The 25635-nt window shown below is 41.1% G+C and overlaps 2 protein-coding genes across 7 annotated transcripts; one reads left to right on the forward strand and one right to left on the reverse strand.

Moving 5' to 3' along the window:
• Positions 1-155: 155 nt before the first annotated feature.
• Positions 156-17901, reverse strand: LOC123758274 (PC-esterase domain-containing protein 1A). 6 transcript variants are annotated; one of them, XM_069322551.1, is made up of 11 exons: positions 17788-17900; positions 16369-16477; positions 15535-15620; positions 15160-15249; positions 13461-13603; positions 12664-12817; positions 11608-11735; positions 8272-8345; positions 7355-7449; positions 6510-6657; positions 156-4506 (listed from the first exon to the last, which is right to left on the reverse strand). In XM_069322551.1, exons 2-11 carry the CDS (start codon positions 16442-16444, stop codon positions 3569-3571), a joined length of 1932 nt encoding a protein of 643 aa, XP_069178652.1. In that variant the 5' UTR covers positions 16445-16477; positions 17788-17900; the 3' UTR covers positions 156-3568. The 6 variants fall into 6 exon arrangements, with proteins under 6 accessions (XP_069178652.1, XP_045598407.2, XP_069178650.1 ...); XM_045742451.2 differs by having other exon boundaries at positions 156-4509; positions 17788-17899; XM_069322549.1 differs by lacking the exon at positions 17788-17900 and adding an exon at positions 17758-17776 and having other exon boundaries at positions 156-4509.
• Positions 17902-19141: 1240 nt separating this feature from the next.
• Positions 19142-23244, forward strand: LOC138363657 (protein FAM186A-like). The gene is made up of 2 exons (XM_069323030.1): positions 19142-19195; positions 21991-23244. Exons 1-2 carry the CDS (start codon positions 19142-19144, stop codon positions 23242-23244), a joined length of 1308 nt encoding a protein of 435 aa, XP_069179131.1.
• Positions 23245-25635: the final 2391 nt, after the last annotated feature.

Consider the following 25635-nt stretch of genomic DNA (forward strand, 5'->3'; position numbering starts at 1 on the left):
AGGTACTTCTTGGTTACTGTAATAGTATACAGTACAGTGCAGATGACGACCAACTGGTAGTTTTTATGACCTTTTCCATAACATTGCTTCCCTTTTATCTCCCAATGGTGCCTCCTACCCCATAAGTTAGAAGCAGGTTAATAATAAAGTATAAGTATGAAAATATAACATTTTATTTCAGGTAATGTACAAACCTTTTTGCTATGTATTTACAAGTCAAAACAATGTTTGAAGGCATGATAAATTGAAACTGCTGTATAAAACACAATTAAGGAAATTGTGCACATTCTTGTCAGATTGCAAAAAACATGCACCGAATATGATGAAATATCTCATTTTGGTGGATTCTCGGTGGTTCTGCCACTAGTAATCTGGACAGCTCTACTTAATTTGAGTTACACCAGGCCCTTACGAGTCATCATGAGGCAAAAAAATGGTCCCCTGTATATAGCCACAGGGAGCTGAGGAGGCTAGATCTCTCAGACCAAAAAAAAAAAGCCACCAGAAAGGTAGAGGGAAGTAAGTAATTATTAAAAGGCATCAAGCCGGGAAGGCTATGTAACACCATCAAATGTGCGGGATAATCATAGGATGCTAAATATCACTAAGGATACCAATAGGAGAACAAAAATGCATAAGGCGAACGATATCAAAGGTATCCGATTCACCAAGAATTCTATCGAGGGTCAAGTGACCGCAAGGGACAGTCAGGAAGCAAGACGTCCTGGAAGTCGGGACATTCAACAAGGATATGCACGACTATAAGAGGGACAATGCAGTTTGGACAATAAGGAGCAGGGCGGCGCTCCATTAAGTGCCAGTGAGTTAAACGTGTATGGCCAATACGTAACCTTTCCAGAGCTGTTTCCCACCATTTCCGTTTCCCGGTTACGGTGGTAGGAGGAAGGCCATTGGGGACACACTACTTTCAAGAACACAGTTTGTTACCAGTTACAGATGACCAACAACCCTGCCAACGGGCAAGGATGGAGGAATGAATAACCGGGTAAAAGTCGGAATAAGGAATACCTTTACGGGAGATGGGACAAGTGCGGATAGCTTCCCTAGCGGCAGTGTCCGCATGTTCATTTAAGGACATACCAACATGGCTGGGAACCCAGCAAAACTCCACTATCTTAAATCTACTGGAGATAAAAACAGCCAATGTTGAGTCTCGACTATCAATGGATGGACAGGATTAAAGGACTTCAGAGCCATGAGGGCACTGTGAGTCAACTACAACAACAAAGGAGGATTGACAGTGAGAGAGCAGTTGACGAAGAGTATAGAGAATAGCATAAAGTTCTGCCGTGAAGATGCTAGTCTCTGGAGGCAGGCGACACACACAGGTGTGGTCAGGAAAAACAACAGTAGCCTACACCATCAGCAGACTTGGACCCATCAGTCTTTGGACCCACCGGAGAAGACAGAAATGGAGCAGGAGTGTGAAGAAAAGTGTTCAAGGAAAAGGCGTTTCAGAACTGCAGGAGGGATAAACGCTTGTCACGTGGGTCAAGGTTTTACAAAATTTAGGAAGGGGGACCCTACACGGGGGCAAAGGCGGAACGACACGAGGAGAAATATTGGTAACACGAACTGAAAGAGCATTTAATAAGAGAGACTACTGTACAGAAAAAGGCAGGTGGTGAAGAACAGGAACCACAGGAGGGGTAAAGGTCAAGGCACGACATGAGCGAGAGTGAGGGTGTTGTAAGGACCGTGCAAGGATCCACGTGAAGGTTTATACTAACTACAAAGGTAATATTCACACATGATATAGCACATTACACATTAGTTTTGCAATAAGTGGTGAGCATGGGAAAGCTAGAGGAAGATGTATTGAGGAGTTATAGGGTTAATCTAAGGGGATACCATTATCTGTCATGATTATCTTTTTTGCTTCATTAAATATTCTATTATGAATAAGGAGTTTCCTTTTGGCCTCTGTGGGTCTAGAAATCTTATGAGGGAGAAGTAAGTAATTATCAAAAGAAGGCACCAAACCGGGAAGGTTATGTATTATGAGAGAGAAATAAAAATCCCTTGGCTAGTTCTCAAGTAGATTCAGACAACAATTGTGGGGAAAAATTAAACTAAGTATTTGCAATAAGGCCCAAATTTACAGCCGAGAGAGGTCTTCTCACATATTCAGCTGTGGACGTGATACAAGACAACAGGTATCTGCGAATGTGGATTTTCCTTAAGGTGTGAGACTTATCCAAGTGACTCTTTAGGTACGGGGTCCACTCCAAGCAACAGCCTGGTGGACCAAACTCTCACAAGTCAAGCCTGGCCTCGGGCCGGGCTTGGGGGAGTAGAACTCCCAGAAACCCATCAAGAAGGTTACTGCCATCTATGAAGTACCAGCACGAGTGATGTTTTGTTTCCTTTTTTCTTTACTGTAGAGAAAAGACTGGTGGAAATAAGGGTCCCCAGGTTTTGACTTCTAGGAGGGAGCTGGCCAAGTCTTTGCCTCTGAGGGGGGAGCTGGCCAAGTCTTTGCCTCTGAGGGGGAGCTGGCCAAGTCTTTGCCTCTGAGGAGGAGCTGGCCAAGTCTTTGCCTCTGAGGGGGAGCTGGCCAAGTCTTTGCCTCTGAGGGGGAGCTGGCTAAGTCTTTGCCTCGGAGGGGGAGCTGGCCAAGTCTTTGCCTCGGAGGGGGAGCTGGCCAAGTCTTTGCCTCGGAGGGGGAGCTGGCCAAGTCTTTGCCTCTGAGGAGGAGCTGGCCAAGTCTTTGCCTCTGAGGAGGAGCTGGCCAAGTCTTTGCCTCTGAGGAGGAGCTGGCCAAGTCTCTGCCTCTGAGGAGGAGCTGGCCAAATCTTTGCCTCTGAGGAGCTGGCCAAGTCTCTGCCTCTGAAGGGGAGTTGACTAAGTCTCTGCCTCTACAGGGGAGCTGACCAAAACTTTGCCTTTGAGGGGGGAGCTGGCCAAGTTTGACCTCTGAGAGGACCTCTGCCCCCCAGTAGGCTCATAATGACTTAAAGGCCTGGTGTGACTTGAATTGGCTGGAGTTATCCAGGTGGCTGGCAACAAGAAGCAACCATAGAAGTTACACACAGAAATCACACTAACGTGATACATCAAATGAACAAATCCACAAGGGTCGTGACGAGGATCCTCGTCACAGCCCTTGTGGATTTGTTCATTTAACCATAGAAGTCCCTCTAGAAAATATGTAAATGTCCTAACATAGGACTCTATAAAAGATTCAATTACAACTAACTAGAGTTTAACATAATGCGTCGACTACCTGTCAACACACTGACAAGTGGCCTCGGTGTGATGCACCAACTGGTGAATATTAAATCATGCACACAAGCAAAGTGCTGCAGAATCAGTTCAAACTAGCAAACAACAAAATATCTCAAGTTCTGCATCATCAATAGTTATGTACAAGAAAAGCAATTCATGTACAGTAACAAATAAATATCACAAGAAAAATACTAAAATCAGCAACTCCAGTTCATAATAAATGAACCTAATTTACATCATTTAAAAAATTACAAAAGGGGAAAAAAGATCTATAAATTGTCTTAATTGGTACCTAAAAAGCAAAATGATTGTTTTTATTTTATCTTCTCCAATTCCAAGGAAAATTTGAGGTTGGATAGTTAGACCAAAACTCTTGCGGAGGTTGAATATGCTGTTGCTGATATGACCATTCCCCGACACCTGCTTGATGGTGCATACCTTGAAACTGATTATGGGTATTATCATGCACTGAATTGTTGGTCTGGAACCTGTTTTGGCGAGAATGGTATTCTCCCATCAAGCTAGGATGCTCCTGGTTCTGTTGGTACACATTCCCACAGTTCTCTCTCTGAATATTGTAATGCGTAGCTGGCCTGCTGCCACCTCTGCAATGATCCACGCTGTTCTCCAACTCTAAGGCATCCCTAATCCGGTTAGCGTAATGCTGAGCTAAATCCCGGGCAGATTGAACCTCATCGTGATAAGATGGAGAACCGTTATGGGAAGAGTGAGCCATATTATAGTCATTCTGAGGGGACGAGTGAGCCATATTATAGTCATTCTGAGGGGAAGAGTGAGCCATATTATAGTCATTCTGAGTCCTAGCATAGCCAAAATGAGGCATGTTATAGTCAGACTGAGCCATGTTATAGCCAGGCTGAGCCATGTTATAGCCAGGCTGACCCATGTTATACCCAAGCTGACCCATGTTATAGCCAGGCTGACCCATGTTATACCCAAGCTGACCCATGTTATAGCCAGACTGAGCCCTAGCACGAACATATTGAGCCTCCTCACGGCCAGACTGAGCACCGGCATGGCCAAACACACTACTGAATTCTCTTCTATTTTCAGTGGTCTCTCTCAGTCCTATTACTGAATTTTCTTTTTGTCCATGAAACCCTGATACTTCCATGAGTGGAGGCAATAAACTTGGAGCAACACTGACAGATGTCCTTGCTCTCTTGTCACTTTCATTTCTATTACCGCTCTTGAATGGTCTCTTCTTACGAGTCGCCAATCGATGTTTTCGAGTTTCTGCTGCAAGAAAGTAAGCTTATTAAACTTGATTGAATTCTATGACAGGGGTCTCGAAAATAAGACAAGAGAAACTTCAAGAGAAGATGGACAAACTTCATCTTCATAGACTGCCAAAAAGCTTTTGAAACAGTTCTTCATAACAAAATGATACCCAAGATGGAGACAAGTGGGGAATAACAAGAAAGACACTGAACTGGATATGGGAGTAATTGTCCAACAGGAAACAAAGGGTCGTAGACAGAGAGGTGAAGTCAGGCTACTGAGAAGTGGAAAGTGATGCACCACAGGGCTCTGTGGGGGTCTAACAGCTGAATGAACAGCGCTCAGGATTCGTAGTCCTAAGGCTCTGGGTTCAATCCCCAGTGGAGGTGAATGAACAGCACGTTAAAATTTATGAATGCATCTTTCGGGAATGGATGGATGGAAATGGACATAGGATGACCAAACCACACATCAAGTTCGGGACTCGGACGTCTACCTACTGGGGATCGTGTGGTCCAACCTCTGCTTCAGGATGGGTTCATTCTTGCCCTTGATGGGGTGGTTCTTCTCCGGCCCCGACCACGGCGGTCTCCGGGTTTGGAGTCCCTGTGCCTTCTTTTACCCACCTCAAGGTAAACTCTTGAGCAGGAGCCCCTAAGGCAGTTTGTTGTTGCCTTCAACATCGTTGTGACAGTTCCTGTGATGGCACTGGAACCAATCATATTGGCGTTTGCCTTTCCAATGGAATCTTTCGCCATTGTGGAGAGGAGGTGGGGAGGGGACCTGCTGCTTGGGTAACAGCTTCTCCTCCATATCAACCTACCCTGGCTTTGTGCCCTGGAGAGGCCACTCCAGACCGACAACAGCGCGCAACTCCATAGTCTCCCGAGACTGATGGATGTCTACTACTACCACGGCAGCTTCCTGGGGATGTGCGAGTGCACATGTGTAAGAAATATACGTAGTAGATATAATAGAGGAAAAATACATTGGTTAGAAAAGTGGGGTCCAAGAGCTAATAGCTTGATTCTACAGACACAAATAGTAAATACACACATACACACACACACACACACACACCAACATTTTCAAAGATTCTGTAAAAATTTAGTTTTTGTACCGAAGGAGAACCTACATTATATTCCAAGTGTTTTAAATGGATGTTTTCATATCCTCAAATTATTTAATTTAACATATTAATCTTCCCACAGACACCAGAATTATTAAGACTCATGAGTTTTGTAAGTGATTCTAGCAATAATCCACTGCATACCTGGAGATAACATATGGTAAGTACATGCACACAATTCACCCAGAAAGTTTAAGATGGAGGTTGACCTCCATTCCATTTCCCGATGATAAATATTTACTACTATATACTTCCACATACAACCATAGTAGTTGTATTAATGTGGGCACCAGCTGAGGCACCCAAATGAACCGAATCACAACTCCAGTTGATGGATCACGCAGGGGGCTAAACTAATCGATCAACACAAAGCAATGTGTATCAAAACTAGTCTGCCATGAACCTCTTGCCAGCTTGCAAATTGTTGAACCTTCCCTCGTGCATTTCCAGTCTTAGTTAAAAACAAAATTCTACAGGTGCAAATTGAAATTCTCTGAACCCGTGCATAGCGAGGCCCAACTAAACATTTATATAACACAGTAACACAAATATTCTATGGTGGTGTTGAAAAATTAAATTACAGTATTTATCTTAACTCTTGAATCCAAAGAATTATTTATGAACATACAAATTTGTTAATTTCCTCAATTTTCAGATCCTAAACCTGTTTGATTTAAAAGTACTGTACTGTATTTCACTCAAGTTACTGTAATACATGAGTCAATGTATTAAAATCAAAGATGCATTCTCCTATAAAACAGAATAGACGAAGCAAGATGTAGCCCTACGTCTCTTCCCTGTACGTATATTCTTAATATAAATTGCATACAAAAAATATATATATTAAATATGCTATACAGTATAAAAAAAAAAAGAATCATGCTCTTACCTCTGGTATTTGCCTCATCGTTTGGTTTCCCTTTGACGTGATCATTTACTCCATTCCCAGGTGAAACTCTAGTTATTTTATTCAACGTTTTTTCTTGTGATTTCTTCTGAATGTACTGCAAGATCTCCTGGTCTAGCTGAACCTTTTCCTGAGAGAGAGACTTTTTGTTCAGTGAAACAGAGTTCTCCCTGCAAAAACCCAGTCTCAAACCTCTCTCTCAAACTTTACATAATGACTCAAAAGCCAATCTCTCAAACATTATGAAGTGAACACTTCTGAGTACCCACTCAAAACAAACTGCCACAAAACAGTGAAAGAAACCAAAGAAAAAATCGTTAAAACCAAAACACTGGTTGTAAATCTTATTTTATATTGAAGCGTTGGTTAAATTAGTAGACGAGCGATGTCAAATATAGATTCTTCACAATAACATGACTGTACTTGGTTGGTGCACCATAATTGTCAATAAAGTTAAACACAGCTTTGTAACATTTGTCAAATTATGAGAGAAAAATAATAGCACCCAGCAAATGAACTGAAGTCAACATTAGAAAATGAATGGCAACATCTGTTTCAATGCAAATGCACAATTACATATATACTAATTGATTGTATTGTCATTGTTCTTGCACACACAGGCAGTAGTAGGTTTTATAACACTAACACACACACACACACACACACACACACACACACACACACACACACACACACACACACACACACACACACACACACACACTCACACTCTCCAAGGGTTAAACAATCTGAACAATGAAAAATACATACATTTGTCAACTACCAGCAATACTTTTCTCTATTTCCAGGACGCTTGAAACTCGTACCTTATCTTCGAGGGTTCCTTCTGTGATACGAGATATAGCACTTCGTACGTAGCTACCAACGAAGTTACCCGGCAAGGGTTTCTCCCAGCAGAGGGCTGAAAACAAATACAGTAGCAAAATTTGAGATTTACACTAAATGGATACAATATTTATATTCTGGGGACTGGGCCAATATTCATAACCAAAATGTCAAGAGACCAAACACAAATGTGCACAGACATGAATGTGTATATAAACAACCACAAATGGCAGGATGCATGCGTGCACATAATTCAAATCTCGCCAATTTTACTTCTGCACTCTCACTCAAATTTTGTTAACCTGCGTGTTTGTATTTTTTTCATTTAATTATTTTGTCCTTGCTAACCTTTCACACGTGTGTGTAAACACACGTGTGTGTAAACACACGTGTGTGTAAACACACATTGTCATTACCTTGAGTCTCATTTTCATGGGATGGGGGGGGGGGGACATTAGCCCAGAGCAAATAGAGGAGCAAAGTCACACTTGCTCTGTCTCCATATCTTTCAACACTGAATAAGCATCACAATATTAGTATCAACACACCAATATTCACAATAGCACTCACTGCTTCACGTGACTAGGTTTAAAAGGGCTTAACGTGAGCCATCATTTAAAAATTTAATATAATGACTCCCTCTTAAAACTGATTAAAACCTAGTCTTATTCCCTATCACTTAATGAGTCCCAACATAATTAATCCCTGCCTTCTATAGCACTGTCTACTCCCAATCTCTGCCTTCTTCCCACCCTTAAATCCACTCTACCAACTCAAAGATAGCATATATCTTCTATTTAATCTCCATTTTTTCAATAACACACTACTTAAACAGATCCTAACCAAATCTACTACGAGGAAGATACGAGCAGAACTAGTGGAAGGAAATCTCGCTCACCTATGTGTGTGAGCATTAAATTGGTAATGTGCCTTAATGCTGGAGGTTCCCAGTGTAGACCATCATTTGTTCGCCTGAAATACATCAACTCTCTGTATATAACTACAAAGATTTAACTTGTTTTCTTACAGTAAAATCTGATATAGAACACTATTCCATTTTTTACTAAAACAGATACAGTACCTGCCTTGGCAAAAGAACTCCAGAAGTGCAAGGGAACATATTTCAGCCTGAAAAATTCTCACAAAACATTTCATATAAAGGAGAGAGATTTTAGCTACTTGGACTATCTTACAGACTGGAAGGCACTCTAGGAATGATGGGAACATCTCTGATGAACAAACCCCCCTAATCCCAACAATAAACACCCAGTGGGAAAGGTGTAAGCAGCCCCAGATAGAAACAATCTGTGAAAGCATAAAGCTTTCCCCCCCCATGTACAACGAGCAGAGAGAGGAATGACCGAAATGCTCCCCACTGTTCTGGGGACACCTAATACCACTTGACTCAACCATGAAGTAATAGATAGGTTAAGTGATGGAGGTTAGCTGTCAGTTCCTGCAGGTGACCTGGGTTGCCACCTGGTGGCAGTCAGTTATAACAGGGTTGGAATGTTTACGTTGTGGTAACAATCATTCCCATTGTTGCCTTTAGTGTCCCTAACATCGTTCAAGCGATGGCTTGTGTATGTTGGGTATATGCACTCTGGTGATTCTTTGCTTTTTGTTTGATCTATGATACCCTATGCTTGCTTTGCCTTGAAGAGTGTTTTTTTACGGTTCCAGCTTGCACTTGCGCTTTCATCATGCGCTTATGCAGCCATTTACAAAATCTGTACCTCCTTCCTCAATCATCCCAGCTTTGTTTGTATTAGTAAACAGTTTATACCCTCTGAAGCACTATAAGGTTGTTTATAATAATACCCTTGGAGAGTGAAGTTTCAAAGTTCGTACACTGTTTAGTAACTGTGAACAAAACTGCCATGATAATTGAAAGATATACTGGTTTCATAAGTGGATACTTGATGAATTGTGGCCTGATGCATCTCCCTAAGATATGGCTTCCTTCTTGAGGTTATCTGGAGATGATTTCGGGGCTTAGCGTCCCCGCGGCCCGGTCTTGACCAGGCCTCCTGTTTGTTACACACCCCCAGGAAGCAGCCCGTAGCAGTTGTCAAACTCCCAGGTACCTATTTACTGCTAGATGAACAGGCGCATCAGGGTGAAAGAAACTCTGCCCATTTGTTTCCGCCTCCACCTGGAATCGAACCTGGAACCTCAGGACAACGAATCCCGAGCGCTGTCCACTCAGCCGTCAGGCCAGTACTGTCAGGCTTAATCAGTACTCAGCACAGCAAAGTTACTTGGAATGTCCTCGAAGAAAAAGAACATCAATCAAATTTATGGAATGCAAATCAAAGTGGGTGTAAGGTCACTAAATATATATATCAAAATGACAAATATGAAGGACTTGCAAGTTGAAGGATGGAAGTATCATGTACAGTATAAGCAATTACAGTATTTGTTGACATTTAAATGTCTTTCCCAGCATTAGTCTTGCACTGCAGCATATTAAAGGTACTATTCTACATATATTGTACCTTGTGCCTTCCCAGTCTTCAAGTCTCACATCCAAGTTTGTCTCAGTGAGAATTACATGTCTCTCCATGCATTTGATGCAAGGTAACAATCCACATGGGGGGTTATTGGTATAAAAACAATGTCAAAGACCAAACCACATTTCAGGAGAAGAAATATTAAGTATTAAGAAGTATCAAGGCAATGTTCAACAATGTTGAATAATATTGCCTTGATACTATTGACAGAAGAATCAAAGCACAATATGCAGGCGAGGAGTCACAATAATGTGGCTGAAGTATGTTGATCAGACCACACACTAGAAAGTGAAGGGATGATGACGTTTCGGTCCGTCCTGGACCATTCTCAAGTTGATTGTCAATTGACATGAGAATGGTCCAGGACGGACTGAAACGTCGTCGTCCCTTCATTTTCTAGTGTGTGGTCTGGTCAACAAAGCACAATATGACAATTCAGTCACCAAATGGGGGAGGAGAGGAGGAAAAAATTCTCTCTCTCTCTCTCTCTCTCTTTTCAAGTAAAAATGTAGTTAGTGTTTGTTCAGTACTGGATATATATTTTTGCTTTGATGCAAGGATGAAAACAATTTATGTACAGCTTGTTTAAGAAAAATATTTTCTTCACATTTTTATAAAACATATCATTTTTACAATTATATACAAGGTACATCAAATCAAAATGACCAGGAGAATTAGTACAGTACCTGCATATTCATTCAAAACCTTCCAAGCCATGTCTTTACTGGAAATTATTTAAATCCCTCAGTTGCTCTCCAAGTCCACCAGGTCCACCTAGGAGACTGCTCACATGCTAAGCCCTCAGTAACTTTGAACACAATTTTCACAAGTAATGTGTCAAATGGTCTTCCAGCATAGCTTGAAAAATGACCCCTCAAATGAACCGACACAACCAGGAAGATGACTCCACGGGGACTGGGAACACACACCAGGATATCTGGAGCACATCAGAGGCTCACCTAAAGTACCGCCAAACCAAGAGAAGTTGAACCATACTAAAGGCTACCTAACAACCATAAATAAGATATCTGGCCATTGTTGGCCAATGATAATCCGTACCTGAGAAAAGAACCTAGAAACCAACTTGAAGCCAGAAGAAATGGTCAAATGTAAGCCAGCAACTCAGCACACCACTGTCAAGTGAACACCAAAGCAAAGCAACTTCCTCCCGAGACAAAACCTTGAGAAAAATTTAATTGAATTGACTTTTGAAAAGTTGCAGCAGCAAGCCCGGTAGATACCAGGCACAAAGATACGTTAGCCAACATCCGCAACCCTGTAGTGGATTGCAGTGGGTAGTTTGGTCGATAGTCTGCTGAGCTATTTAATTCACCATACTTGTGATGCAAATCATCACTTAAGGGGAAATGATGAAGATTTTGATCCATTCTTTGGTATCAAAGTGAGCGGTATCTTGGGTGTGTGAGACAAAGCTCTGTTCCCCATTACCATCCTACCCCTTAAACTACACTTCAAGACCATTTGAAATTTGTCATCACTGTAGGATTCCCGAGTTGATGAGGGTATGGCATGTGATCAGTCTTCTCCATGATCCCTAGCCCTGGCTATGAGAGCAACCAAAGGGCTTGTATTCACAAAAGTACCTTTCTAAGATCTAAGCTTCATTCACCCTTTACAATATATCTTTAGAGAATGAGCAAGCAATCTGAATATTTAACAGCTGAAAGGAAAAACAATATGACATGACAACAAGAGCATACCTGTGGAGCTGAAAGCACATGTGGTAGTGCAGGTCAAGTAGGTCTATATCAAATGCCATGCATAGCTGCTGGGCAAACTTATTGGCTTCCATAATCATGAACCGCATGCTATGTGTCATGAACTCCAGCTGTAATCCACAGGAAAATTACAAAAATTGGCAAGCATTAAAGGGTTCAGTGTCCCTGGAGTACTGCAGTGGACACCTGGAGAAACCAGCCACCTGAATACAGTGTAACAAACTGAAGAAATAATAAACCCAACACCGAAAATTGGTTATTCATTATACATGTACTGTAATTACAAAAAAAACATCGCTATGAAGAGTTAGAAATTAGCATTGTTTAATAAAGATGCCAATGTTGAGGTTCCAAACCACATGGGAGAACATCAGAGCAAAACACAAGTGTGTATCATTTTGAGATTAACTATAAACATTAAAAAATATATATATAAAAAAATGCAAAGGTGAACATAATAGTAACAAAAATATACAAAAGCAAAATAAATTTGGGGAGGTGTAAGAAAGGTAACCAGCCACCAGAAAGCAAGCATACTAAACCAAATGTAAATGTGTAAAAGGTAAGATGCATAATTATCAGGAGAAAGTGCTAAGCCAATATGGTTACATAGCACTTGGACAGGATACGAGTATGGAGTGAAAGAACCCAACCACTTGAACCAACGGGAATCAAACACTGACCCTGCATGAACCGAGGCAGCCCATCCTCCGAATATGGGGAAGGTAAATGTAACGGCACAAGTAAGTGTAATTATGTACTATTCCTAGCAGTCACGAATTGTACTTACACTTAGTATCAAACCGTACTGTTAATTCGGAGGATGGGTTAATGAACCGAGGTCATTGCTGCCGACCAGTTCAAGTGGATGGGCTTAACAAGGAAACATCACTAATTCTGAGGCCGCAGGTGTATTTCGTTACTACAAGCATCAGGTACTTTGTTTTTCTTTACAACTACAGCCAGTAATTGGCTATCTATTCTAAATAGTATAAAAAATCTGATATTACTAGATGCAATACTGTACAACAGTTTCACCTGTTTTATGAAGACTCCTCCTTTAACTTTTTCGGTTGAGACAGGTAACGTTGTGGTCCATATAATTAGAGTGTCATCAGGCAACAGACACTGCAGATGGTGAACCAAATCTACCATTTCTTGCTTGTATTTGTCTTCCCTCATTGCTCCCCATCTATAAGCACACATATACGTACAGTACTTCAAACTGGTACCCATGTTACATGTGCCCAAAAATCCTGTGTATTAGAGTACTGCCTTTATTGAATGTGCACCTTCATGTAACAAATAAACAACCATCATTATCTTACGTTTCTGTATATTATTTTACAAAAATTTAGATGATTATTATTACACCCATCACCCTCAATGCCACTAGCATTAGGTGCAATTTCATCCTCGTTAAGGGGGGATTATTCCCGGTGAGAACTTCCCTCTACCTCAAATCATCGACATAAAATAGCATTGCTGCTTTATTGGTTATAATAAACCCTTGTCATTGGTACACTTTGTCCAGCTGAAATGCAGATATATTATTTTAGATGGGTACATACCATAGGCGTACCATAGGTGGGTACACCTACCATAGGTGAGTACATCAGTTGCAAACAATTGTTAGAATAAACATATCACAAATAATTATTAGCAGATACCTGTCAAACAATTTTAAGCAGATACCCTATACAAGGATATTGTTAACAGACCTTTCACAAACAATTGTTAGGAGAAACCCAAACAAAAATTGCAAGCACACTGACTGCACTCCAGTACAAATTGCTTGTAACTCATTAGTGTTTTGAAACAGATCACATACATACCTTGTTATATCCCAGAGACAGGAGTTGACTATCACCACATCTGGCACGGAAAGCACACCCTTTTCAATGTCTTTCAACTCTCGCTTGACCAGGTTTGAGTACACTCGAGTTATGTAGCAGTAGCGAATGATCACATTGTCATCCTGTTTGAAGGGTCCAAACAAAAAGGTCACAATAGCAATCATACTTTGTGAACCTTTATTCTTTTCAGGGATGACTGGCAATTTTAACATGTGGTCTATACAACCAGATAAATTTGTAAGTAGCATGCATTAAAGCTAAGTAAATAAACATTTCCATACAGCTTCTTACAAATTTCACAATCTCTTGACTGTACAATTCATTATTACTTTTATCTGCTTAGCTTAGGCAATAGAGAAAACAACAACTAACTGAAGTGGTAAAGTGTGTAGGAACGTCGTGAAGCTAAAATTGTCAGTAGTTTCAAAGCGTCATATGACAGAGTACTGGGATAACGAAACATCATGAGTATAGATAGATCTCATCCTGTAATTACACCGAAGTAATTACAACCAGCAATGATAGACACAATACACTATAAGCCTTGGCTGTAACCAAGACTGGTTCTAACATTCATACATCATCATTTCCCTGTTCCCCACTTTCATGGGATGGGCAGGCATCACCTTATAGAAAAAAAGGCCAATAACATTGAAAGAAATACTTACACAAATATAAATATCACTCGTCCATTCATTGTATCATTCATACTAAACAGCATCACAGAACAACAACAAGACCCTCAACACACTTGCAGATATCAACAGTAGTGCTTCACCACTTCACAAGATCAGGAGTACAGTGTTTCGTGTAAATTATTATATACAGTATACAAATACAATCCCTAACAAACACCATCCACACAGTCTTGTTCCTTGGCATATCCATTATGTTGAACAAAGTCACTTTCCACTTTCTCACACTCACTTGCAATGTCTACCAACCTTCTTCAGGTCTTCCTCCTCTCCTTAACCCTTAAGAGACCTTTATTGCTCTATCTTCACCAGATCATATACCAGTATATCTCAATTTTGCTTTTTTTTATGCATTATTTCACTTCACATCTCACTAGCACTTTCATTCCTAGCTCTGTTCATTCTTCTAACATTCCACATCTTTCTAAGATTACCCATTTCTACTGCTATTAACCCATGAGCATCTGTTCCAATTTTATTCCTCTCACATTCCACACATCCTTTACTTTCAGAGGCCTGGATAGATAAGAGCCCCAATCCTTAGACTACTTCCTACTTTAGTGGGAAGAAATTTTGGGATTACAGGTTCACAATCCTTATCCACTCCTACAATTTGTGAATTTAAGGCTGATTGTCCAATCATTATTTACCAAATTTCCATTTAGTGAAATCAATAAAGCCAGAAATAAATAGATCAGGTTCGCCAAATGAACTTGCATAGAAAACTTTTAGAGGTATTGGGGTACCTTACCTTGAGGTTACCTTGAGGTGCTTCTGGGGCTTAGCGTCCCCGCGGCCCGGTCGTCGACCAGGCCTCCTAGTTGCTGGACTGATAAAGAGGGATGCCTGAAACTCTCTCATCACCAACCTTTCCTAGCCCCCTCTTCAATTTGATTACCTTTCATTTAAATCTGAATGTACCTATTACTTCAGTTAATTGGGTTCACACCAAGTGGTGGGTAACCACATCTCTATAACTTCACCTGATATTGGCGTATTTCAAAAAAATTTCGTCCATGTGCGGCACTCGTAGACACATCCACTAATTTGTCACCACAATATGATGATTTTCCCTGTAAAAGAAACAAAAATTATTTTAAAGCAAACAAAACATTATTTAATAGTAATTCTTGAAGCATACGAGTACATCATCATTTATTTTGAAGCCTCAGATGCCAGGACATATCCAGCATGTCTAACATGTGGAAGAATTAATAATTCATCAGTTCGGCACAAAATTAATTAGCCTCCAAGTCAAGCTGAAAATACACCTGGAAAGTTATTTGAGCAAATTGTGGGGGAACCTCACCATCTGCAGACATCCCGCCCTTCTTAAGGCCACTAGCGATAATACTTACTGGACCGCCCTTGCGGAACACATGTGCTGGTGTAATACCACCTTCCTTTAATAGGTACAGCAGGTCTAGGTAAAATGAACGCATATCTGAAAAGGAGCAAACAAATAATTACGAGGACATGTTTGACATCACCTAAGTGACTGGGAAGGAAAACTTGCTTTTCGGCAACAGGTTTCCCATAATATCAGAACAAAACTAATCTGCTTGAACACAACTTTGCATGTACTGTACAGTATTTAAATATGCAAGTACTGTACTTTATAAAAAATGAAATGTTTATATAATAAAAAATATGAAATTTTTTTATAACCTTAATGAAGGTAATAACAATATTTGTTTGTTAGGCCTCTAATTTACTGCCAAATTTTTTGCGACTTATTGTCTGTATGTCTAACACAGCTTCAGACTGAACTTGTCTTCAGATTAGAACATGTGACTTGACACATAATATATCTCTGTGACACTGTCTACACAGTTATTAGTACTTAAATAGTCATCAGAGTATGATACCTTACACACCACTGCCTTGCCTAGCACTGTTAGGTTAGGCAAGTTGTTTATGATTCAATGCCGACGAGATGCCGTCTTAAATTATATTGTACATATCAGACAACATATCTTTCCCGAAATATACCAATGGGAAGGAATTGCCCAACTTTACAAATAATATGTAGGTCTAATAATCTAAGGATGGGCTTAAGATTAAGACAATTCAAGATCTATGGAATAATAATTGTACTGCTTCGAGTTCATAGCAACGTAACAAACTTGAACAAAATTACTACTATATACAACTGTTTTACATTTTGATACCATGACAAGAATTAAACTTACTTGAGTCTCCAATCAAGTAAATGAATTTCTTTTTCAACAGACGACAAGCATCCTCAGACCTAAATATATCTGCCATGGTGATTTCTTCGTGCACGCTGCCAAAGCAAACCTATAAACATCAACACATTATTTAAATAAATCTATTATAAACTAAGGTACAGTACTGTATATCATAAAATGGCACATGCCTAAAAATGCATTGCACCATTTAAATACAAATGTTAGGCTAGTCTATTTAGATTATTTATTTTCATAATTTATATCTTTGCGATGACCTAAAAAGTTCTAACCTCACTTAATACTTTTGGGTGGCTCGGTGGCCCGATTCACATATCTAGTGAAAATTTCAAATTTTTTTGAAAATTTGAATACAAAAATACAAATGATGAAGAAATGTCTATAATTCAGAATGATGTTATCAGAAAACCTAACCAAATATCCAAAGTTTGCTTGCGTAAATTTTTTCCGATTTACTTGAGGCCCACTAACCCTAGTGGCCTCGGTAAGGAAAGGAAGCCGGCGGCTTGTCGAATGTTTATAAATAGTTCATGCACACGACAAACTTTCCACCGCAGCCCATTATATAGGTGCGGTGAGCATGATTAGTAAACATGTAATTGGTTCTGTCTCCCGTGACTGTAGGATGCCTACTACTAATGTACTAGTAATTGGTTCACTAGGAAATTGCTCGGTTTAGAGACTTGTGGTCCAGTTCTTGAACCAATTGTGCTATAATTGACTAGATATATATACAATGACTGTACTCACCTAGTTGTGCTTGCGGGGGTTGCGCTTTGGCTCTTTGGTCATAGCTGAGCATAGCATTAGCTTTGGACTGTAACTAGCTTATCAGACTAACTTAAGATAAATGAATTTGGAATTCAGTTCCAGAGACCATTATATGCTTCTATCCTCCTCCACTACCCCCCACTGGATGGACTCATGCTGTGCACAATAAATGAAGAAACTAACTCATGTATAATGTGCCATATACCTGGGTAAATCTAAATTGAACTAAAACTATTACCAAACTACTAAAAATCTAAAAAAATATATAGTCACTAGGTCAGTCATGTCATATACATAATCATATCCAATAGACCTACTGGCTGTTTGCTTCATATATTATTAAAACACTGTATTTTTCGTATTTGGTCCATCTGAAATCAAGCTTCACACATACTTAAGTAATATTATAGGCTTATAAAATGAATTTATAGGCTTATGTTTGGTTGGAACATTCGTACACGACCCATCTTCTATGTACAGTCAACTGTATCCAAACAATTCTGCTTCATTTAATGAAATTAATGCCCAGCTTTATGTAGCTCACACACACACCAAAAGCTGGAATATTCAGCACGATACAATTCCAACCATGCACAAGACCTCGGCTCTAAGGAGCAGGATAATCCTTACAAAGTGTGACGAGAGCCGCACGTGTTGTGGTTGTGTCCTGCCAGGCGACACCTCGGACACCTCACTCTCACCAACATTAACTAACGCCAGACTTGACTAGTTGGACACTGTAAATAGTTACATCTTAGTAATATAGATGGCGCTGAACATCTCAGTAATTGAGCCGCTGGAACATAGATGGTGTTGAACATCTCAGTAATTGAGCCGCTGGAACATAGATGGCGCTTAACATCTCAGTAACTAAGCCGCTGGAATATAGATGGCGCTGAACAGCTCAGTAATTGAGCCGCTGGAACATAGATGGCGCTGAACATCTTAATAACTGAGCCGCTGGAACATAGATGGCGCTGAACATCTCTGTAACTGGGGGCGAGATTCACGAAGCCGTTACGCAAGCACTTACGAATCTGTACATCTTTTCTCAATCTTTGGCGGCTTTGTTTACAATTATTAAACAGTTAATGAGCTCGGAAGCACCAAGAGGCTGTTTATAACAATAACAACAGTTGATTGGCAAGTTTTCATGCTGGTAAACTGTTTAATAAATGTAACCAAATCCGTCAAAGATTGAGGAAAGATGTACACGTTCGTAAGTGCTTGCGTAACTGATTAGTGAATCTGGCCCCTAGAGCCATTCCAACGTTCTTCAGCTGCCTCAACCTCTTAAGTTTTGTAAGCAGTCTCCGTGGTGTAGTGGTAAGACACTCGCCTGGCGTTCCGCGAGCGCTATGTCATGGGTTCGTATCCTGGCCGGGGAGGATTTACTGGGCGCAATTCCTTAACTGTAGCCTCTGTTTAACGCAACAGTAAAATGTGTACTTGGATGAAAAAAACGATTCTTCGCGGCAGGGGATCGTATTCCAGGGACCATAGGATTAAGGACTTGCCCGAAACGCTACGCGTACTAGTGGCTGTACAAGAATGTAACAACTCTTGTATATATCTCAAAAAAAAAAAAAAAAAAAAAAAAAAGTAAGTACCTCGTTTCCTGTTTGTCATAAACAGTCCAAATATTATTTATTGGCCTTTCAATATTATTAATAACATACCGGTTAGGAGGCGCCTGAGACCTGGAACTTTAAGAACAAGAGGTCATAGATTTAAACTAGCTAAACACAGATGCCGAAGAAATATAAGAAAATTCACTTTCGCAAACAGAGTGGGAGACGGTTGGAACAAGTTAGGGGAGAAGGTGGTGGAGGCCAAGACCGTCAGTAGTTTCAAAGCGTTATATGACAAAGAGTGCTGGGAAGACGGGACACCACGAGCGTAGCTCTCATCCTGTAACTACACTTAGGTAATTACACTTAGGTAATTACGAAGCTTCATGTATTTCTTCGTAAGTAGGTTTGCTATGAGCGAAAAGGACATGAACAGTTTAAGTAGCGAACGCATACCAACGAATACCGTTAGTAACTATATAACAAAATTATTGTTCTGTGAAGTTGATTTAACTTCCAGACACTTTTTTTTAACTAAATATTAAATATTTCGTGGCTATTTATGAAAAATATTATTATAAATACGTATTCTTCTTGTTAATATCACCAATTAAATTTGCGACAATTTGAGCCAAGAAGTGCGACGACTGGATTACTGTGTACAGGAGGCTGATATGACAGCAAACACTCCGGGCGACCAGGGGCCTGATTCACGAAGCAGTTACGCAAGTACTTATTAAGAACGTGTACACCTTTCCTCAATCTTTGATGGCTTTGGTTACATTTATTAAACAGTTTACAAGCATGAAAACTTCCCAATCAACTGTTGTTATTGTTATAAACAGCCTCCTGGTGCTTCGGAGCTCATTAACTGTTTAATAATTGTAAACAAAACCGCAAAAGTTTGAGAAAAGATGAACAGGTTCGTAAGTGCTTGCGTAACTGCTTCGTGAATCTGGCCCCATATATCTTGGTGTTCGTGTAAATCTCTTAATTTATAAGGATTCCACATTATTATCATGTCCCACTTTACCATAATTCTTTGTGTCATCTGCAAATTTTTATACTGTGGTTTGTAATATTCTCATCTCTGTCATTGATGTATATGACAAAAAGGGTTGGGGCCCAAAACAGGACCGGAACACCGCTCCTGTGCCAGGTAAGTCCACTACGGGCTCACCATAGCCCGTGCTACTTGCCCCACTCCTGTGCCAGGTAAGTCCACTACGGGCTCACCATAGCCCGTGCTACTTGCCCCACTCCTGTGCCAGGTAAGTCCACTACGGGCTCACCATAGCCCGTGCTACTTGCCCCGCTCCTGTGCCAGGTAAGTCCACTACGGACTCACCATAGCCCGTGCTACTTGCCCCGCTCCTGTGCCAGGTAAGTCCACTACGGGCTCACCATAGCCCGTGCTACTTGCCCCGCTCCTGTGCCAGGTAAGTCCACTACGGGCTCACCATAGCCCGTGCTACTTGCCCCGCTCCTGTGCCAGGTAAGTCCACTACGGGCTCACCATAGCCCGTGCTACTTGCCCCGCTCCTGTGCCAGGTAAGTCCACTACGGGCTCACCATAGCCCGTGCTACTTGCCCCGCTCCTGTGCCAGGTAAGTCCACTACGGGCTCACCATAGCCCGTGCTACTTGCCCCGCTCCTGTGCCAGGTAAGTCCACTACGGGCTCACCATAGCCCGTGCTACTTGGAAACTTGTTCCGATTAGCTGAATCTATAACAACACCAAAAACAGGACCGTGTTATCAGCATTATGGGCCCCCTTGGGCAGTGTGCTGGGGGCCCCTATGACACCCACTCACAGGGATAAAAATTAAATGGTCGATAATATTAAACACATTTATATTTTATTGGCACTTTCCAAAACAGGTGTTAAAAAAATTAACAACATGCTGTAGAGCCACAATTAATCAACATGATAAACATTTGAACAATACACATGGCTTGAAAGAGACAATAATACTCAGTAGGCTACACATTAGATGGCACAGTATGAAACATTTACGCTCCACTTAAAACATTTCTTTTCATTCCTGTTTTAAGGTTTGTTCACCTGGAAATATATATCTTAAATATTTAGTATTTAGTTCTACACCAGGATGTAGGTTTATATTATATAAGTGTACTTGGAATAAGATGTAAATATTTAACACTTCTCCTTCCATAATGAACATGTCCTCTGCTCGTGGGGCCCCAGTACTCGTGGGCCCATGTAATTAGATTAGATCTGTTAGATTCAATAGAGAACAGAGAACAGAGGCAGTCTCCGTGGTGTAGTGATAAGACACTCGCCTGGCGTTCCGCGAGCGCTATGTCATGGGTTCGTATCCTGGCCGGGGAGGATTTACTGGGCGCAATTCCTTAACTGTAGCCTCTGTTTAACGCAACAGTAAAATGTGTACTTGGATGAAAAAACGATTCTTCGCGGCAGGGATCGTATTCCAGGGACCATAGGATTAAGGGTCTGCCCGAAACGCTACGCGTACTAGTGGCTGTACAAGAATGTAACAACTCTTGTATATATCTCAAAAAAAAAAAAAAAAAAGAAATCTGTTAGATTAAGGACCTGCCCGAAACGCTGCGCATACTAGTGGCTTTACAAGAGTGTAATTACTGTACTATGCTATGTATTCTCACAAACCCAATGTACCTTCTTGTATATAAATAAATACATAAATAAAAATAAATAAATTAGATGGTTCTGCCTCAATATGGTCCCCCTGTGGAATCCCACTTACCAAATTTTTTCCAATCAGATTCATTCCCAGTTAGCGCCACTCTTTGTTTTCTTTGTTTTAACCATATTTTTTTATCTATTCTAGTATTCTTCCATTTATTCCATGTGCCTGTAATTTTTTTGTCAGTATTTTATATGGTACCTTATCAAAGGCTTTAACAAAATCCACTTTTTCTACACAAATCGAAAGTCCTTTCAGTAGCTGAAAGTTTACAAATTTGTCTGGAAATACTAAAGAAATTTAAATATATATAAATAATATAGGCTATGGCTCCGAGGCTAAATTTATTCTTAACTAAATTTATATATCTGTTAATGCCACTGTTAAATGAACATATTGTGTCCTTTTTATTAGTTATAACTTATTTCTGTTGGCCTTACTAAAAGGGTTAACTTGAATTAACTTGGGCCACTCTCTCTCTAGGCGGCCCCAGGTAGGCAGTATGGGTAATGCCGCTAACATGCATATATCGTTTTGGAAAAGTCCTTAATCTAACACATAATTATAAGTAGGTAATCTGTAGCAAAATTCTCAACTCTCAACCTCTCAGCCTCAACCCTCAACCTCTCAGCCTCAACCCTCAACCTCTCAGCCTCAACCTTCAACCTCTCAGCCTCAACCCTCAACCCTCAACTTCTCAGCCTCAACCCTCAACCTCTCAGCCTCAACCCTCAACCCTCAACTTCTCAGCCTCAACCCTCAACCTCTCAGCCTCAACCCTCAACCTCTCAGCCTCAACCTTCAACCTCTCAGCCTCAACCCTCAACCTCTCAGCCTCAACCCTCAACCCTCAACTTCTCAGCCTCAACCCTCAACCTCTCAGCCTCAACCCTCAACCCTCAACTTCTCAGCCTCAACCCTCAACCTCTCAGCCTCAACCCTCAACCCTCAACTTCTCAGCCTCAACCCTCAACCTCTCAGCCTCAACTTCTCAACCTCAACCCTCAACCTCTCAGCCTCAACCCTCAACCCTCAACTTCTCAGCCTCAACCTCTCAGCCTCAACCCTCAACCCTCAACTTCTCAGCCTCAACCCTCAACCTCTCAGCCTCAACCCTCAACCCTCAACCTCTCAGCCTCAACCCTCAACCTCTCAGCCTCAACCCTCAACCCTCAACTTCTCAGCCTCAACCTCTCAGCCTCAACCCTCAACTTCTCAGCCTCAACCCTCAACCTCTCAGCCTCAACCCTCAACCTCTCAGCCTCAACCCTCAACCTCTCAACATCAACCCTCAACCCTCAACTTCTCAGCCTCAACCTCTCAGCCTCAACCCTCAACTTCTCAGCCTCAACCCTCAACCTCTCAGCCTCAACCCTCAACCTCTCAGCCTCAACCCTCAACCCTCAACTTCTCAGCCTCAACCTCTCAGCCTCAATCCTCAACTTCTCAGCCTCAACCCTCAACCTCTCAGCCTCAACCCTCAACCTCTCAGCCTCAACCCTCAACCTCTCAACATCAACCCTCAACCTCTCAACATCAACCCTCAACTTCTCAGCCTCAACCCTCAACCCTCAACTTCTCAGCCTCAACCTCTCAGCCTCAACCTCTCAGCCTCAACCCTCAACTTCTCAGCCTCAACCCTCAACCCTCAACCTCTCAGCCTCAACCCTCAACCTCTCAGCCTCAACCCTCAACCTCTCAGCCTCAACCTCTCAACATCAACCCTCAACCTCTCAGCCTCAACCTCTCAGCCTCAACTTCTCAACCTCAACCCTCAACTTCTCAACCTCAACCCTCAACTTCTCAGCCTCAACCCTTCAATTTGATTCAGTCAAATATCCGATTACAAGAACATATTCAATCACGATTGGCACCAAACTAAGAGGACTGGAGGTTGTTGTAAGTGTATTGGTCTAGAAACTGACTTTTCTCTCTTTCTGGTTTTGTTAACATGAATAGTATGGCTGTACTATCAAATTGTGTCATTGCTTCAGTCTTCTTTAGTTACTCCTACACAACAAGAGTCTGATCATAAAAAACGGAATTGGATAGTAGGTGAAATTTCTTGATGAACGAATACATTTAAATTTATAAGTTTGTTATATATATATTTTGTGGATATTAGCTCTAATATAGGGATTTTCATCCTCATTAAAACAAATGCAAAAGCAGTTTTCATCCAATATTTAGTAAGCTCACAATAATATACTGGGGAACTCTTCACAGTCGTTGGCTGTGACAGCATTATTTTAAGACATGAAAAGTAATACAAATAATTAAATAGCAATAAAAAATAGATCATGACTATGCAGACGTAAGTTGACTTAAATTATAAGAAATTGCGCAAATGTTTAATAGTTATATAAATAAATTTCCATTTTAAAAATACTGAATGATATGCCTTTTTAGAATTTAAACTGTATACACGCGTGCTATCAGCGATTGTTCCCTGGTATCACAGAAGACGATAGTTCTTTATCCAGTGATCCGTATGAATAATACTACAATTTTAGAGGCTTAACTGCCCTGTGTCCTTAAGCATTAATGACACTATGTATACGACACATCAAACACTGTATGTAGGGCATACGTAAATCTGCATATCTATGTATTTACGTATGTAGGTTAGCTTAACATTTTAAAAGCACCGAATCACCTTCTGTAGTTGAGTGTTCAATAAACCCTTGAACTATATGTTTAACACATCTCTAACCCTGTCCATGGAGGACAGAAGAAAATGTATATATGCTGGTTAGCATTGCAAATGTGTGGCCACGTCTGTGGTAAAAACAAAATAATAAAGAATTTCAAAAGTTCTACAACTCTGCTTGACCTTAACTATTCTTATTCCTTGGTGATCTGGGTCGACAGCATTGGTTTTGTCTATAGACCACATCAGACCTTGGCCAATCAACTGATTTTATTATAGGGCCTTGCAGCTCCATAATGGTATTCTCTGAGAGCAGTTAGATACTCACGAGTCCACACTTCATTCCACCTGCCTCTCACTCTGGAAAGATGTTTATCACGTTCCACCAAGTCGTTCCTTCCGACAAATGAGGAGGTCGTCTGGATTCTCATCTTCTAGAGATATTAGAGGATAAGGAAGACTACAATAGAGCAGATGCGAGGGACTCAGTGGCTCTCTTTGTGAGAGGTTTGTTGTTGACTCTTTGTGAGAGGTCTGTTGTTGACTCTGAGAGGTCTGTTGTCGACTCTTTGTGAGAGGTCTGTTGTCGACTCTTTGTGAGAGGTCTGTTGTTGACTCTTTGTGAGACGTCAGTTGTCGACTCTTTGTGAGACGTCAGTTGTCGACTCTTTGTGAGACGTCAGTTGTCGACTCTTTGTGAGACGTCAGTTGTCGACTCTTTGTGAGAGGTCAGTTGTCGACTCTTTGTGAGAGGTCAGTTGTCGACTCTTTGTGAGAGGTCAGTTGTCGACTCTTTGTGAGAGGTCAGTTGTCGACTCTTTGTGAGAGGTCAGTTGTCGACTCTTTGTGAGAGGTCAGTTGTCGACTCTTTGTGAGAGGTCAGTTGTCGACTCTTTGTGAGAGGTCAGTTGTCGACTCTTTGTGAGAGGTCAGTTGTCGACTCTTTGTGAGAGGTCAGTTGTCGACTCTTTGTGAGAGGTCAGTTGTCGACTCTTTGTGAGAGGTCAGTTGTCGACTCTTTGTGAGAGGTCAGTTGTCGACTCTTTGTGAGAGGTCAGTTGTCGACTCTTTGTGAGAGGTCAGTTGTCGACTCTTTGTGAGAGGTCAGTTGTCGACTCTTTGTGAGAGGTCTGTTGTTGACTTTTGGGCAATGCAGGGCTTTCCTTAAGCATCGTTTCACACTGCCTACCATTCGTTCGTAGACTCATCCTTGCCACGGTGCTGTGGGAGGCAATCCGGATTTTTTCCGGATTGTGTTTACAAAGCCTGTTAAAATAAGCGTTCTTGTGTGATCTACCCCAGTGGTCTCAAAAGGACGAAGATGTACGACTCGTTCCGTAGGTAAGGACACACCCCCGAGCGTCGTACCTCTGGCAGATTACACAAGATTTAATGATAGATTTGACAGTTTGACGCCCCTGTGGAAGCCTAAACTTCTGCCTTAAATTAGTGAGTGTGTCTAACACTCCCCCATGTAAAGTGCCATATTCATGACAATGTAATACAGTACTATTAGTTTGCTAATGATGTGGTGACGAGGAAGAAGCATAGGATAGAAGAAGATACA

The sequence above is a fragment of the Procambarus clarkii genome, chromosome 11, assembly GCF_040958095.1.
Source record: "Procambarus clarkii isolate CNS0578487 chromosome 11, FALCON_Pclarkii_2.0, whole genome shotgun sequence".
Classification (NCBI taxonomy): domain Eukaryota; kingdom Metazoa; phylum Arthropoda; class Malacostraca; order Decapoda; family Cambaridae; genus Procambarus; species Procambarus clarkii.